We start from the raw sequence: 18330 nt of genomic DNA, 5'->3' as shown, positions 1-18330 counted from the left end.
GATTCATGTGTTAGTACACAAAATTTAGGTAAAAGAGAGGTATTATAATATAGATTAGGTATAATGTTTACTCGTAATTGCCATTATTTATATAAGTAAAATCGAACTTGTAGTAGAGGCCTAGTTAATTAGGGCTTGTTCGTCTCGACCTACTCATAATTATGCAAATTATGCAATTGTCTAGCTAGTTCGCAAAATCTTGTATATCTGAGGAGGAGTTGTCAAGAGTGCATTAATAACTTAATATTAGGCTTATTAGATGATCAGTTCGTTAATATATATATATATTAACTTTTATAAGGCTGGTTTGCTTCTTTTTTTCTCTTCGCAATTTCGTACGACGTTCCAGATGTGGTTGTTGCCTCCATGTCTACGTTGTATCTGATAGTGTTTTAATGGACCTATGTTAGGTCGAAGATCGAATTTTGCAAGGTACAATAATGGGCCTATACAGTCTGATTTGCGCCTAAAATTTATACACAAACATCGTTGTATTCTGTTTTTCTTCTAATTTTTTAAAACTACTAAACACATGCATGTATATCTAATCATTTGAATGTTTACATATACACAGTAACATAGTTCGACATATTTGACAAAACCATTAATTTCTTGCTTACTTTAATCCTTTCAATTAGCAAAACTATTGTTTGAAAAGAATATTCACTGTTTTTACCAGCCGTCCCGTCATATTATTGGCTTTTGTAACCAATAATATGAGGCTCTTCTCCTATTATACCAAAAAAAAAAAAAAATTGAATCCACCCAATATTCACGTGAGTATAATAAGATCGATCTTATCAACAAATCAAAGGTCCATGAAAAAATGTTGACCAAAGCTAATGTATTGAAAATAATTGATCGCTTAGACAGAGATATTGAAAGTGAAACCCCTTGTCCACCCCCAAACATTAACTAAGCAATTACTCCAATTTTTCTTAAGAATTTGACATTTTTGAGATAAACGTTTTATAAACTCGTTATTCAAATTTACTAATTATTTTTAGAAATGCATCATTTTTATATATAACTAGATAATATCATGCATGTTTGTGTACATCAAGATCTTGAATTACTACAATATATCTATATACACCCAAAGATAGGGTCTACAGCAGTGATGTTAAGCAAACTCATGCATATCTTGGGAAATATTTGTTGTTTTGTATTGTTTTTGTCAGAAAAGGATATCTGGGAGATTAAAGGGAAATCAATTAATGATTTGAATTAGTTTTTTCTGTTAAGTGTTTAGGTACGATCAAAGCCGGCCAAGAGGCCAAGCAAGCCAAGCAAGCCAAGCATTGGCTTGCGGCCGTACAAATAAATAGAAAATTTCGGCCATTTTCAGTAAAAGTTTTCCTTAGGCTAGTGGTTAAGTTGTACTAACATTAACACTACCTCTCAGGTTTGATCCCCATGAGTTGCAATTAGTTTTTTTTTCTTTTTTTTTGGCTTGTAGCCCTAAAAAGTTGAGCGCCGGCTCTGGGTAAGATTGAGTTGCTTTCGTACGTATCCTTATTTTGGGTGGTTTTTCTCATACAGGTTTATGAATAATGAAAGAGAAATCAACGTATGATTGATTTGTTTTCGTATCGTATTTTGCTTCTTTTGTTCTCCTCGTCAATGACGGTTCCCAGGACTGTTACTCTATCTACCAAATTTTATTACAGTTTCACACTTATATAACTATAGCAGTATGTGTGTTAGACTGTAGCCTATATAGTCTTGTGTTGGTAGAATGGTATATTCTTGTGTAGTTCATAACAAAATATATCGTGTTCTAGTTATATCAATCAATATATTAAGAAGTCTTAGAAAATTCAAACAATTTTATTTATATTTTTAAAATCAATAATGAGAAATTGATTTTGGTGACTTGGGGATAAAGAGCTAAATTTTTGCAATATGTGGAAGATAGCTATCCCAATATATTATGCATTTAAAATTTCAATATCAAGACCAGGTTTAGTTATATATTAAAAAAGTATGATATGTTTTAAAGTCGCATGTGAGCTATGTACATTAATTATAAGTTTGAAAATATGTCCATCGAAAAAAAAGTTTGAAGCTTATCCCACCGGAACAGTATTTCAAAACTACTATATATGTAGGAGTTATACATATATGTTTTCTGGTCAACGGAGGAAAACTATTCATAAACTATAGTTTGTAGAGGGTGCATAAATATATAAAATTTCACGTATATGTATTGAATCACTCTTTTAATTAAACCAAAAAACAAAATTACAAACGAAGGTTGACTTTCTTGTCTAATCGATTGATTCAATAGGAGACACACGGTCCAATAAGGCGATTTGGTCACTGGTCTAATGACTTGATGCCGTTTGTTGTTTTGGTACATACCAAACGGACAAACGGTATAATCATACGTGGCAACATAGGCCTATCTCTCTACACATAAAATCTAAGGAGCTGCCTTTTATCTTTTCTTTTATTTCATTGTAATTTTTTTTTTACAACATGACTAGAAAGGAAAATACGATAAACCTGTATGGTAAACCACAACAGTTTGTGCCATATTCATATATTTAAGCCATTATAAATGTGTAGAATCCATCACAATAACCCAAGAAAAAAATTCATACCGCACTTATTTACTTTTTCTAATATGACGCACGTATATGGTAAGAAATAATAAAATGGAAAATTAATATACTGATAAAAAAAGAAATTGATATAGTTGATTACATCGTCGCCTCCATATACAAACCCTGTCATTGTCGGAGATTTGCCAGTCATGTCGGACTTGCTATTTTAAGAGCGAAAAGAAAGAATATTGATTTCTTAACGTTCAAAGTCAAACCAATCACCAATTCAGCACACAGCCTGACAGCCACAATGTTCATATACCGTTTCAAGTTTCAAGTTTCAACCCATGGTTTCATAGTGCCTAGTGGAATCTATATCATATAAACACCACGTCTCTGCTTAGATTCAATACACATTCGAATATACTTATATAAATTTATTTTGTTTACGTCAGTTATATTTTGATTTAAGTTTCTATTATATTGTCATATTTAATCACTTCATTCATCAGACACGAAAGCATATCTCAACGTATAATGATATGTTGAAGCTTCTATACAAGGTCTGCACTTGTAAAATGCCATATGTGATCCCATCTAGTAAAAGTTCTTTGATTGTAAATCATAGCTTAGATCGAGTAAGCAGAACTAGGACGACTTATTAAAACAACTAAATTGACATTGTTATTTTTGACACAACATGTATTACAAAGATTATAAGGATTTGATTGACACATCAACCACACATCAAACTGTAATCAACGAAAAGTAAGTATCATTGATTTGCTAGCTTTTCGACAATGATAAGTAGGTTCAAAGGATCCTTGAAAATATCATAATAAATAATATAAAATCTTGAGAGATTCTTTCAAACTGTAATTGAAGATCCACTAATTTCAAAGTTTGATTTATTTTTGCATAGAATAACTAATTATTTTAATGATATTGATAGAAATTTATGAGTAAAAATTTCTTGGTTGTGAAGCCAAGAGATTCTGGTTTAATCCATTTTCCAATATTCCACCTTAAATTTGATCGGACGTTCAAATTCTAGCTTCATATCAAAGCCTAATTGAGCTGATACTCCTCACTTTACATACAAATCAAATAGTTGTTCAATCTTCCGAAATTAGCATCACATTATACCTTTTTCACGTAACTTTTTTTTCTTTGGATAAAAAGACAACCAAAAAAAAAAGCCACATTATATGATGGTTAAATTGAGAAACATCATTAATCATAATATATAATTTTCTTGTAAACATATATATGATTGATTGATTTCTAGTCTACAATGACCAAAATACACAATCAAAAGTATAAGAAGAAAGAAATATACAAATATGTTCTTGATGTAAAAAAAATATATCATCAGTGTGTAACAAAAGAAAGAAAAAAAAAATATGCTTCTTCTAATATTGTTTTCATTCTTTTATCTTTTCTAATTTATTTATTTATTCCTAAAAAACTGAAAACATTCTAAGAACATCTCCAATAGTTCTCTATTTTTATCTCTATAGTAGAGGAATTTTATAATAAAGGTAAGTTTATGAAAGTTTTACTCCAATGGTTCTCTATTTTCATCTCTAAAATTAGAGATTGCTATTTTTTTTTTCAGAAGAACCCTATTTTATTTTACAAAGGTTACTCTATAAATAAATGAAAAAAATAGCAATCTTTATTTTTGAGGTAAAAATAGAACACTAATAGGTAAAACTCACCTCTATAGAAAAAAATAGAGAAAACGATTCGAGATGGTCTAAACGACGGAGCCTTCATAAATGGTTGAAAGCTTCAACCTAAAAGATCGAACCGCAAGCTTAGCTCGTCTCGAAGTATATCTCCTCAAATTACGAGCCGAACCGGACCGGTTATAACCACCCGAACCTTTAAACGGCGCAGTTTTACTCACAACCGACCTTGATCCCTTCTTAACCGTCTTCTCATTCCCGGCGGAATCGTTAGAACCCGTCAACATCATCACCGGAGATATTCTAACCTTCTTCCGCCGACGAGACTCTTTCCCGACGGAGTTCTGTATCGCGACGCTCGCTTTAACGGCGAGAGCCGCCATATCGGACGCCGTTAAACGGTTCTGACGTTTAGAAACCGGTAGGACGAAGTAGATCTGGTCGGCCTGAAGCGGCGTTTCGGATTCTATCGCCGGGATGTGGTCGTCGTAGTAGAGTGAGTCGGAATCGCAGATGAAGTAAGAAGAAGGTCTAGAGGAAGACGAAGACGACGAAGCTGCTGCTGACTCGGCTTCAAGAACCTGAGATGGTATTACAGGAACATTGTACTCACGTAGATCGCCGTTAACCGTCACGATCTTCACCGTCGGCGAAGTATCTGGGTTTTTCTGATTGAACGACACACATATTCCCATTATGATCGATGGAGAGAGAGAGAGAGAGAAGGAGAGAGTAAAGAAGAAGAACGATTTACGAATATTTTTGATACGACGCGTCTTGCAGAGTCGGTCATGGTGGGGGATATATAGAGAAAGAGGGGGTGACAAAACCGGGTGTGATCAAAATTGAAATTACTAAACCGGTTACGGATTGAACCGGTAGGTTATTATGTTTGTTGTCTGTCCATTAAGTAGATTTTTGTCACGCATAGTAAAAAAGGACATATGTATAAAATTTTCCTTAGTTATACCTCCTAATTAACTTTCGTTTTCGTGACCTAATTAACTCCGAATTGTTTATTTTCTTTTTGATTTTTTATAATTGTTGTTTATGATCATCAGATCATGTCAACTTCACTACGCATCATACACTAAATAAGAATTGTGTAACAAACTATAAATAAATACAAAAGTAAAGTATCGGGGTTAAAATGTATTTCGTTCACGTACTGTATACATATAGTTCTTACAGAACATAATCATTACAAGGTAAAATGAAAAGAAAATTTTCTTAATCGCGGTTTATATAGTTGATTGGATTTGTAATCATGTAGTTGTTAATAACAAACGTCGGAAAATGACAAGAAGAAAAAAATATGAACAATTTGAAAGCGAAATTGGCAACGACACCGTGGCACGCACGTCGCACCACGCGTCTTCCAGTGGCAAGTCATTACAAGTGGCCTGGCCTGTTGAAATCCCAATATTGCAACTTGTATTTGACTTTAACGATAGTACAGTACATATTTTAACTTATGAAGGTTTGTTTTATTTACCTATGAAGATTTTATTGAAAGATATCATAATTTTACAAGTTTCATGCACGTGTGAGTCAACACTCAACACAATTATGACAACTTTTTAGGCGGCAGCTTATTACCTTAACAAATAGTAGCATAATACAATTAGGGATCGGAGTTTGAACTATATATACTCCAGAAAAAGAAAATATAGACCACACTAAAATACTGGAATCAATAATATAATCTGAACTAGCTAGTAAACACTATACGAAAGAAAACAAATTATGTGCTCTCTTTCCAGTTTTTATTTTTCACTTTGACTGCTACCAGTTTCTCACATATTAAATTTTAAGTTTCCATGCTTCATTATTAGCTTAATTAAGAATGAATCTGAAACATGTGTAAGTTTTACACTATACATAGTAAATTAAATACTACAACAATATACTTCAACAATTTCACATATGTCTCGTTTCCAGGTTAGTCAAATTTGTAATTTAATCCAACTGTGCTTTTCTGACGGCATCCAGCTGTTATTAGTGTCTCATTTCAATAATTACATCGTATATATCATATATGTGAAACAACTTGCAGTGTAAAACCGTATTTACGTACTTTTGTTTTGGTCAACAGCTCAACATGCATATATGGTAATTGGTAAAGTACTTTTTTCTTTTAAGAGCATGGTAAAGTACTTGATATCTTCAGTTCTCCACCAAACCGAGTAAAGTCGAACGGGTCGCATGCCATGCATAATAAATCAAACAGGCTTCACATGTTCACACATTGACTTATTTAGTAGACCGAGCTAGCTATAAATACATATATAGTCGTGATTTAAATCGAACATTTCTTTATATATCTTTGCAGTTGAAGTTCAACATTTAATTTTTGACATACATTTTTTGAATTTGACGAGCGAGAGTATCCATACGACCATACCATACCATACCATACCAACTTCAAAGTTCGGAGTTGAACTTATATATACGGTCAAACTAACAATATCATATACCCTAAGACCTACGCTACCATATTCTTTCTTTTTTGGTATATAACGCGGTATAATATTAGTTCAAACTACAAACCACAAATCAAGTAATTAATTTGTAGGTGCATGCCTAGGCATGTATGCGTATACAAGCGTTCGGTCTTTTGGTATTTTTATTTGTGCCTTTTTTTGGTTGGGTTCGGTTAATTAGTATCATCGTATGATTCTAGTAAAGCTATAAATTATAAGCTTAATCCTTTAACAAAATCTATTAGTTCAAACTTCAAACCACAAATCAAGTAATTAATTTGTAGGTGCATGCCTAGGCATGTATGCGTATACAAGCGTTCGGTCTTTTGGTATTTTTATTTGTGCCTTTTTTTGGTTGGGTTCGGTTAATTAGTATCATCGTATGATTCTAGTAAAGCTATAAATTATAAGCTTAATCCTTTAACAAAATCTATTCCATTGCAGATGATAAAAATGAATAAGAAAAGTTCAAAATATATAAGACTCTATCAACCCATTTGTTTTATTTTTTTCATTGTCTCTTAAAGCCTGGCTAATGCATTTTACCCTCGATTTTGTGAGACTATCAATTGGTAGAGAGTAAAGATGTAGAGTCTAGTCTAATAGTATATGTTAGACTTTACATAATATTTCAGAGAAATAATAATTGATGTTAAGTAAAACGTACTAATCAAATTCATTTGTCTTCAAACGGTGTTTAATTTTCTTTTGTGTCGGTGTTTACCGCATTTACATAATTAGCGACTTAAAGCACACCGATATTTCATCAACTACGTGTGCCAATGGCATGTTTAAGTATCAACACAATACTATAGTAATATTTTTATATTAACTGCAAAAATAAAGTTCAGAGAGTAACATATAGCTAAACATCAATAGTAAACATTTGTGCAAAATAACCTGTGTGAGAGCAAAAAGGTATTAAATTTTGTTTTTTTGACATTATTTAAATTTGTTCTATAAATGGATTAAATGGAAAATTGATTGCTTATATATGTAATAGTAAAATACATTATACATATTATGTATATTGTATCAGTTTGTGCAAATACGGGCACACCTGGCCGATGACTAAAGATCACGTTCTCACGTCGTTGTAGCAACTTCGTATGGATAAAATTAATTCACAAGAAATTCCACATGAGATAAAATCTTCACACGAATCAAATCAATTAAATATCATAATTAGGGACCAGAAAGTTAATGTGGTTCGCGATATGTCGTCTGATTAAGTGACGATGTTCACATGTTTGCCCGACAAATTCGAATTTAAAAACAACTTACATATCTATCATCAAAACAAAATTAAACTATTACAAAAAGAGAACTCCAAATAAGACGGCAGATATAAGCCATATAATGTGTGGACAGGACCTTGTCACACGTCGTCTTTGTTCCTTTACCAGAAGTATTCCTAATTCTGGTTTTTATATATATTCGTGTTGATAACTTGCACTTAATTATAACTTCCGATATTTATCTGAACATGTTCATATGGAGGAGGTAGCGTAGAGTTGGGGTTATTAAGGCCCATAACTAATCTGGGAAAAATGGGCCAGTCAGTGGCCTTACATAAGTTTCTTATATGTAGATGATGCTTGCTCTTCATGCCCATCGATACATATATACAGGTGCTTTAATTTTGCTAAACATGGCCTTGAGAATTTGTATTTCTTCACCAATTGTGTCCATCTTCCTTTTTGGTCAAACCAATGTTTTTGCATTGACACAAAAAAATTGTCAAAAAGAACTATACAGTGTTACATTATTATGCCTCCTGGTCTTAATATACGATTTTTTCTTTTGAGTTTCTGGCCAATCAAAAAGACCTTAATATTTTAACTTTCTAATCTATTTTTTCTCCAACTAGAACGTATAAACTACTATAAGACTGACGAATCTTTCAGAAATTAATCTCGACCATACTTATTTAATTTAAACACTCGAATACTAGATTTAATTTCTTGTACACCCTTTTCTTTCAAATTATATATTTCTAAAAAAGTTTTTGTAACCCACGTCGGTGTATAGTTGCAAACTAAACAGAAAAAAAAGAAGTATTTGTCGATATATAGATATAGTAGCAAATCCTCAGCCCGCAAACGTCAATTTACATACTAGATGTTTGCAGAAGCACACCAAAGTACAAGTCATTCACTGTCGAAATTTGTTTATATGTATATATGTATATAATTTTACTGTCAAAGATAAAGCTATATATATTCCTGTGAGGTATATACAAATTTCGTCGTGATCTGTAGATATAATATGAGTTTTCCAAAAGATGGATCCCCACGGACCATAAATGGCCTCAGCATTATATCTATATATATGGCCCCATGCTGAAAACTATCCTTGCCTACCTTTTCTAGTGTATAACCAATGTATGAGTGGACTAGTGATTCAACTAAATATAATAGCCGAGAGTAGATTTTAATATTTAAATGCAATACATCAACAAATAATACAAGACTATTAACGACAACGTCTAGCATAACAATGAAGAGACCAATACGTAACTATTGATTCCACATTTCCACGAACCAGCAGAGCCTTATGTATGAATAACGGAACTTACTTATCCGATCTAGTTTACTTTCAATCTATAAGGTTTTGCGTTGTTAATAAGTATCCAACAAAATTTGAACCATAGATATTTTTGATATATACAATTGAATATGCCAGTGTTTATATGTATACTGTGGAAAGTCCCGCTTCCATCGTAAATCGTAGATCGAATATAATAGGGTTATGAGACACAAAGACAGAAGGGTAAGGGGTTGTAGCAGTTTAGATTATCCAAAAAATAATAAGACGCTCAGAAAACCGCTGCAGACCAACTCTATTTGTACATAAAAATGGTTCATAGTTAATTCGCAGCAGTTTTATTTCTATTATCTTTAAACTGCATTATTACAGACTGTATTTATAAATAGTGAATAAAAAATGGTCTAATCCGCTGATGGATTAATTCGTCTTGACTGCTACAACCATTCACACCCAAAACATAATGCAAGTGATAAAAACAATCACATGTGATATATTTGCGATTTGCGATTTGTGAAACATGTAAAATAGTTCAAAATTTGTGTCTTCTCTTAGTCAGTAGTACCATAGTTTTATGTTTTTGCTAACGCTAATAACATAACTATAAGTGTTCATTAAGAATTAGTAGTTATATTCCACATTAAGTAAAGTTACAAAAAAACAAACAAAATATCACAATTCCGATAGCGACACTAAAGAAACTATAGAGAGAAAATAGTTAAAAGACATCACAACAAATCCTTATCCCAGCATTTGTCGTGTAGCTAGCTTTCCCATTGATAATAGTATTATTATTGATTACTTAACGTCTTGGGAGACTGAACAAGATAACTCCACACACACAAGGCTTCACGTGGTCCCTCCTCACGGTCTCCATTCACACGTGTCATACATTTAGTGGGCTTAATCGACACGTGTCGTAGTCGAAGTGACGAGGATGCGCAACTGGCTCGAAGCCCGATCGAAAAGTCAGTATTGCCCCCATTCGGTCGCTGCCTAACCTAAGCCCGTGGGGGCCGTCCACGAATACGTGGCAGAGCCACCGTCCTTGGCCGCAATACTCTCTTTTGTATATAGTACTACATGTTTTGTTTTCGTTTTTGGTAAGGATAGTTTTGAAATAGCATAAGGCTCTATCCAAATGAATAAGATTAGAAATAATAAAAGTTTCTTGTTCTTATATGTTCAAAGATTTGAACAGAAATCCAAATGCATACATATGTTGTGGTGGCCTGTACAATCCAAGAGACTCCGATATTTTTTGGAGATACCATTTTTTATTGTTTTTTTGGGTAACAACTAAATTTTCACACATTTAAAAAAGCACACATTTTCACTTCTTATGGTCATGATATTTTTGTGTAACTACTACGGCTTTAAAAAAAAAAAAGATAGCTATACAAATTCTATATATATATATTAAAAATATGTATGGGTGATCGCCTCATAAAATAAACTTTTGATGCTAAAAATTTTGATGGGACAATTAGCTCCAAATTAGTTCGATCATTTTTAGTAAAGAATTGTGATCTTTGAAAACCCTAGTTCAGAGACCGAATGTAAATTTGTGGGATACATAACTAAAAAATACGGGAAACGATTTTTGTGTGTCACTGAATTTACGAAACTGCATTATCAAAACATTATCTGTAATTCATAAAAGTGTGCCAATTATTCGATTCCGTGGATTAGTGTAGAGCTTAAAACATGATGTTGAATAAATTTAAGAGAGATCATAAAAAAGTAATGAAAACCCGTCTCTTAACGGTGAGAAGAGAATCGCAGCCTTTCGGATTCCACACGGCTCTTTATTATTTTTTCATCTTCTATCCCACTTGCTTACTTTTTTTTTTTTATATTGCATAATAATATTCTTTAGTGTATACTATTATAATATTCTTCTTGATTACGTCAAACTACAACAAATCAATCAATTGTATTAAAAAAAAATGTTTCAGTGACACTCCTGCGACTTTAATTTATACAAAACTATGTAAGTATGACGCCATGACTTCAGTTACACATTTTCGTATACTATTAGCATAATTCCAGTCAGGATAAGTAAGACTATATATTTATTTCTTTAAACATATGGGTTAAATACTATAATGTTAGAAAATGGTGAAGAGATTACTGCAGTTAGACAACGCATCCGTTTTATAATATTTCACTTGATATAATATTATTATTATTGTATAAACAAAAATTAATGTACACAATTACATGACAATACAACACAAAAGCCATACCTTTTAGACAGTCTAACACCTTGAGCAAACACTTTCACTATAAACCCTAATTCTTCTATATTTATAAAAAATGTATTTATGTATGTGTCTAATTAGTTTTGACTTTACCTTTTAGATAGAAAAAAACTATAAGAAAAAAGAAAGACACTGGCCCATTTACAACATTATGACTACATCCTAAATTTCACCCCAAGTTGTGTTATACAATGTATCGGTATTTATACTTATATTTATAATTATGGGGTTTGAAACTTAGTAATTATCTTTTGTCTAGAACGGAGCACGGTGAGGGACACCCTTTCGTCTGCTTGAGTTCCGGTGATTGTAGATCGGAGGTGTTCCTGGAGAGAAACTAAACCCACCTTCATCACCAGAGCTTGAAGACCTTTGATCACCACCACCTGGACCGTAGTCATCGAATCTAACGGTTGAGATTGAAAGACCACTCATCAGACGGTTGAAAGCATTGGTCTTGCGCATCTTAGTTGGTGTTGTAGCTTCATCTGATTCCGAACCACCTTGGTACTCTCTACCATGCTTCCCTTTCAAAGAGAAGGTTAGAGTTGTATCTCCTCTCTTCATCCCTCCAAGCTGAACAGTCAAAACCCATAAAGGACACTTAAAGTCATTCCACAACTCACATTCCAAAACAGAGCATATCCAAAATGAATCATCAACAAAGCTTAACCAAAACAAATAAAACTTGATATAGATTTCGTTAAGAAGTGAAATGCGTTAATGGGTTTAGAAAAAAAGTTGAATTTTTGTTTAGACAAGAAATGGTGAAAACAGGGGAAAAAAAAAACAGAGTGGTATGTGTTTACCTTGCAGCCGAGAGAGCAGAAACGGAAAGAATCAAGGAGGCTTCTGCAACAGATTTCACAAGTGTTTGTAACACCTTTGCCGATTCTAGGCTGAGGTCTTTCATTGAGGAACACAATCTTTGCGCTGTTGATGATATACGTCTGGACGCAAGAGATGTCTATAAACTTCTGTATCTCATTCACTCTCACCACGTTATGGTACGAAGATCTTCGTATCTGCAAAATTTAATATACATTGAAATAAATAATACTATAAACATGAGATTTGTGGAAGGAGCAAAAAAAAAAAGGAAAGAGATATTGGACTGACCTGAACAACACGATGGTCTTTATGTTTGACTAAACAGTAAGAGCAAAAGGCCTTTCCAGCACAATCAAGACAGAACAGGTTGCATTCGTTTTTGTTTGAGTCGACGTGGATCGAACAGGGGACGAAGTAACTCCCTCGTAGCATTGGCATTAACCACGGTGGAATCGTACAGTCTTCTTCCTCCTCTGTTCTTATCATCGGTCCCTGAGATTACACAGAAGCAAGAAAATCAGAAACTGATTATATAATAAGGGAAGAACAAACAAGAATGGTGAAAGAAGAGACTCACCATGACTTTCTTGTGATTGGCCTTGAAGGCCCCGAAGTTGAGTTTATGATTGTGGTTTTCGATAGCCAGATTTGCGAGCTCTAGTGTATACAAAAAGAGACCTAGGAGAAGAGGGAAGAGGGAAGAGGGAAGAGGTATTGTGAAAGCGGCGGCTGAAGAGAGAAAATAAAAAGGGGTTTTTATTTTTATTTTGGTTTTTTTCTTAAGGCGGTCACACGATAAGTTTATGCGGTTTATATTTCATAGGAAATTCATTTTTTTTTTAAATATTAAAATGTTTATTTTTGTTTATTATTAAAGGTATCTTTTTTGTTTGTTCCTTAATTACATTTTTCTGACTCCTTTATTTGGGAAAAATCAATTTGTTCTTTTTCTTTATTATTTGAGGAAATCATTATCTCTGCTTTTTTTATTTTATTTTCCAAGTCCTCCAAAGACGCACGTATCTGTGTGAATATGCGTGTCTGTTCAGTGTGCCATCTAGAAGACCAAAAAGGAAATTTATAAAAAAGGTTAAAACTAAAGGTAGAAAATGCGATATTATTTTTCATATATGGTCATAATAATTACAGTTCTTGATATTTATCACAAGATAAATAATATATATAGCTTACTAATTTTTCAGCGTATGATGTTTTGTTATAAAATGGATAGATAGATATAACGGACAAACACATATGTGGATGTCAAATCTAGTTAAGCCTTTGAGAGTGATACAAAGGAACAACCACACTTAAATTTTGAAGAAGTCAAATAAGAAATGGAAATTAAGTATGGTCAGAATTAGATAGACAAATTGTATTATCCTAATTCTTTTTAGACAATTAGATCGAAAATAAATAAAAAAGAGAGATAAACTGAAAATAAAAAGTGGGGAGGTGGCAATCGATGAAAAGCTTTAGACAGATCGACGGGTATGAGAAGAGACAGAAGAGAGTAGTCTGGTTAAATGTGAACCCTTGGATGAGAAGAGAGCCTTCTCGTATAATCCTTTTCCTTTGGGACGTGTCGGACGCTTTTGCCCTGCTTCTCGTTCACACTCGTGGGTAATCCTGAGCCGTCGACTTAATAATAGAGACTATAGAGTCATAGGTCAGCGTTGAGCTGCCACGTTACTTAACGTGATCCAAGAAATAATAAATGAAGTTCGTTTATAGTTGAAACAAATTTTTGAAAAGTAGAGAGTCTAGATGGATAATAACAATGGAAACAATTAATGTAAAAGTGTGTGTATCGTTTTTTTTTACCTGTTAGATTCTCTGGTAAAAGTCAAATCGTGTTAAAAAAAAAGAGTCAAATCAAGTAGTCTGAGAATACCTTTGTACTTAGACGTCATTATGAGCAATGATGCATTTCGATACTTTATCGGGTAATGAAATGTGAAAGTTACAATAAATCAAATGTTAATGATATGTAAAAACTTACCAATATTACGAACTACAAATCACAAATTACGTAAGAAATTTGAAATTTAGACTACCAAGTTTGTAGTATACTGAACAAAATAGAACATTTTCTAAATGTGCTGAGATTTTGTATTGTATCATAAATTTTGTCTCTTGATGCCGAATGAAATTTACTATCTTAACTAAGGAGATAAGCATGTAATAAAAGAGAAGTGTGATCCACGTCATAAAAATAGATATGAACAAAATGTTACCACTAATAGTTAAAAAATGTAATTGGAAAATCCGACCGAAGAAAGTAATGAGCATAGAGCGGCGATGAGGAAAGTGGACGAAACATCTTTTTGTGTTCTTATCTCTTCAAATTGGCAAAAAAGAAACAAAAAAAAAAAGCAAAGAGTCTTCAAACAATAACACGAACGTGACTCACGTGACATTTGTTCACCGTTTGACCACGTGTGTCGTTAGTAAAACGAGGGTAGTCTTAGTAGTTAGTACAGGCCAATATCATGCAAGTTTTAAGTTCCAAATCATGCATGAACTCGAGAATATGAATCCAAACAACCTTTATAGCATTGGTCCTATGAAAAATGAACCGGGTCGATAATGTTGACCATAACATCAAATTGGAACGATATCTAAACTAGTTAAACCCATACCCCATCCATACTTTGGACAAGTCAGACCAACGCCAGCTGCGAGGTCGAGACTATAATGTATTGAGTTTTCTGTCCATAATTTTCCAAGGAAAAAACACACTAATAAACCTTTTTTTTGTTTTGTTTCCTTGTTCTAGTTTTGGGAATGCGGACAAATGGAACGAACCTTACCGAATTATACATTGGGTACTATTAGGCGTGATGGGTCCTCTACTGTCTACTTTATATCATTACCCAAATCGTATATATTTTGTTTAACGAAGGTTAGTGTGCAATTTGGATGACCAACAAAAAGTGCAATTTGCAGCACGATAAAAAGGGGTTTTAACGCTTTATTTTGAAGAGTTGTTTAATATTTGGGTGCTTCACTCTCTTTTGCAACTTGCTTCTGGTGGCGAAGAAGAGCCAATTGGAAACATGTTTGTCCCTTATTTAATCACACGCTTCTAAAAGTATATCCTCGAACTAAGAAAATTACAATATTCATTACTTTGTGGTTTGATTTAGATTAGAGCTGAACGTCATGATGATACTAGATTAGGTATGAATATAAAATTCGACAACGCCTTTTTAACCATGAAATAGTTTATAGCTATCTATGATACACATTAATTAATATATTCAATAAGATCTTATCAACTTATAACAGATTATTCTTTGAGCAAAAGGATTACAAAATATTAAATATTTTCTTACTCCGATTTATCTCTCGTGATTTAATTTCTTTCGACAATACATAAATTGTATGGAGATAGGAAGCTGCATGTAAAAAAACTAGTAAAAGTTGGGTATATATCAGGAAAAACATATAGTCTTCTGACACTTCTGAAAGGAAATGTTTCTACATTAAAGAATTTCATCAAAAGCGGTTTGTTCGAAAAGAACAACATTTGTTAAGACCTACAGGTTCGAGAGTACATTAAACCCTACCCTAGTATATATAAAGTATAGCGAACTTTAAATTTGAACTAACAAAAAAAAAATGTGAATGAACCACAAACATCCATATAGTAAACCACGCATAACCATTAGAGTATTGATATGGTCGACTAACCCTCCGAAACGGCGAGGAGTTATACGAAAGTTACTTATAAACTCGAAATTGTCATTCGAAAATTCAAAAAGGACTCTTCGTGTAAGGGTAAAGACAAGGAGATGAATGAATGATATAATCTCAGAGAAATTAATAAACTATGAATACGCATGAAGAATTGAAGATACGAAGACAGCATTTATCGGAGTTAGGTCCTCGATTTGGGGAAGTAGCTTTTCAAAGAAACCATGTATACGGACAAGGATAAACCTATAAAAAGTATACGCGACGGAGCATTATTTAGCCGACAAGAGTCACTATCCTACGTGTCTCTTTTAACAGTATCAGCCACCAGGTGAATCGATCTCTATTTACAATAACGAACGTCAACTAATTCATATTTACGAAACCTTCGTCCAAAATCTTTTAGCCTCATCTGTATGGGCTAATGTAATTCAAGATTAGCTACACATCTCTGTCTATGTCTAACTTAGGTCCTGTATTATATAATTTCATATTATGGGCTTTACCAGCCCAATTAATTCTAAAGTAGTAAGCCTGCCTCAACTTACATTATCAAAGGTAACTTGCAGAAACAAATTAGAGAGTATAATTAGGAGTGACGACATTTTAGCCGAACAAAAACACAAAGAATCCGAAGCAAACAAAACCAAACCATTATTTTTGGTAAGAATTCAATTATAATTTTACCTTAAACCTTACTTATCGAATCGAACGGCGCTATAAAAATAACTGAAGTATCCGTAATTCTAAATGACCATTCGTGTGTGAATTGCAACGATAAAACTTCCATTTTTTCTTCTTTCAAATTCACATATGTCATCATCATCTATGCTACTATGTATGTCCTCTTTGATAGGTTTAACACTTCTCTTAGAAATAACCTATTATAATTCAGTTATAGTTTTCTAAACACATTATAATTCAGTTATAGTTTTCTAAACACAAGAATAACCTAACAAAGAATAAACAAAAAAAAGAAGTCCACTCCTAAACATAATCTAGACAATATATATGCTCAGGAATTCATTATCCGAAACAATGTATGAGAATAAAGAAAAAATTACTGTTATTAGTATGGCTAATATTCTCGTATTCGCTTAACTATGTGAATCTTATTTTTTGTCTAATGGAGAAAGTAATCATCGAGAAAGAATGATTAATCCAAAAATGACTAATCCATAGATGAAATGACAGTGTGGAATAACTTGTAGAATTGAACAAAGTGAAACAATTGGCTAAATCAAACTTATAGTCAAGTTTTGATGTGTTTTAATTGAGTGAGAATCTTTCCCTTAGTGTCAGTCCTCTGTTGTTCTTTTATGCTCTTCTCCTTCCCTTACAGCGCATACCCAGCAGAAAAGGTGATTGTTTCTTATAATATTTTCTTCCTTTTTTAAATGGTTGGAAATTTATCAAAAATTTTAAAAGTATAATAAAGGAACGGTGAATCTCTCTAAATTTCAATAACCATGTACTGAGAAGCTGCTCGAGTCGTGGGGGAGAATATAAGTTATTTCCATGATAGGACCCATCATTTGGTAACCTTTGAGTCTGGTCATAAACGTTGTTTATAGTTCAAGTTTTGAGATATTCCGTTTTTATATGATAGATTTTTCATGATTCGTATATAGAAATGAAACCCTAAGTTTGAGTATTCAGAGGATGATTGCAAAAACTTTGTTGTAACTCTATACCATATTGAATAAACAAATATATACATTTTTTTTTATCTGTTTTACGAAATTTTATTTATGTACATATTATTTAAAAACGATTTTCGTTTGGGGTTTGCTTGGAAGTTGGAAACTATCACTACAAATGTTTTGTATGATCTTGCGAGGAATAAGAATTAAATCGGGGCCCAATACATTTCTGTGATATATTCCAATGTCGGATTTGGTAGGGAACTAAGCATTTTTGGTTGTTAATTTTAAATTTAATTTCTAAAATTTGGATAGTAATTTTTTTTTTTCCAAGTTGAATGGTAAAACTCAACATAAACGGTTATGTGTTACGGCCAAAAAAAGGTTGTGTACTTGTGTTAAAAGACAAGTGCTTCAAAACATTTTTGTACCAAGACTTTTAATACTAAAATTACTCTAATATCTCTCACCGTGACATTATAGACATAATATATATACTCAATCTATAAAGATGGACAAAAGAGTGCAGGCCATACATAATTTTTACGGTGGTTGCCGACAAGATAACGAAGATAAATTAGTGCAGTTTTATTTTATATGAAAAATCAACAAAATTGTATGGC

The 18330-nt window shown here is 32.8% G+C and overlaps 2 protein-coding genes across 2 annotated transcripts; both read right to left on the bottom strand.

Moving 5' to 3' along the window:
• LOC104740799 lies at window positions 3957-5160 on the bottom strand. The gene has a single exon (XM_010461493.2). It carries the CDS (start codon window positions 4933-4935, stop codon window positions 4309-4311), a length of 627 nt encoding a protein of 208 aa, XP_010459795.1. The 5' UTR covers window positions 4936-5160; the 3' UTR covers window positions 3957-4308.
• On the bottom strand, window positions 11442-13145 carry LOC104740798. The gene is made up of 4 exons (XM_010461492.2): window positions 12943-13145; window positions 12654-12857; window positions 12344-12559; window positions 11442-12110 (listed from the first exon to the last, which is right to left on the bottom strand). Exons 1-4 carry the CDS (start codon window positions 12943-12945, stop codon window positions 11790-11792), a joined length of 744 nt encoding a protein of 247 aa, XP_010459794.1. The 5' UTR covers window positions 12946-13145; the 3' UTR covers window positions 11442-11789.

Source organism: Camelina sativa, chromosome 14 (genome assembly GCF_000633955.1).
Source record: "Camelina sativa cultivar DH55 chromosome 14, Cs, whole genome shotgun sequence".
Taxonomy (NCBI): domain Eukaryota; kingdom Viridiplantae; phylum Streptophyta; class Magnoliopsida; order Brassicales; family Brassicaceae; genus Camelina; species Camelina sativa.
This window is presented reverse-complemented; position numbering and strand designations above follow the sequence as displayed.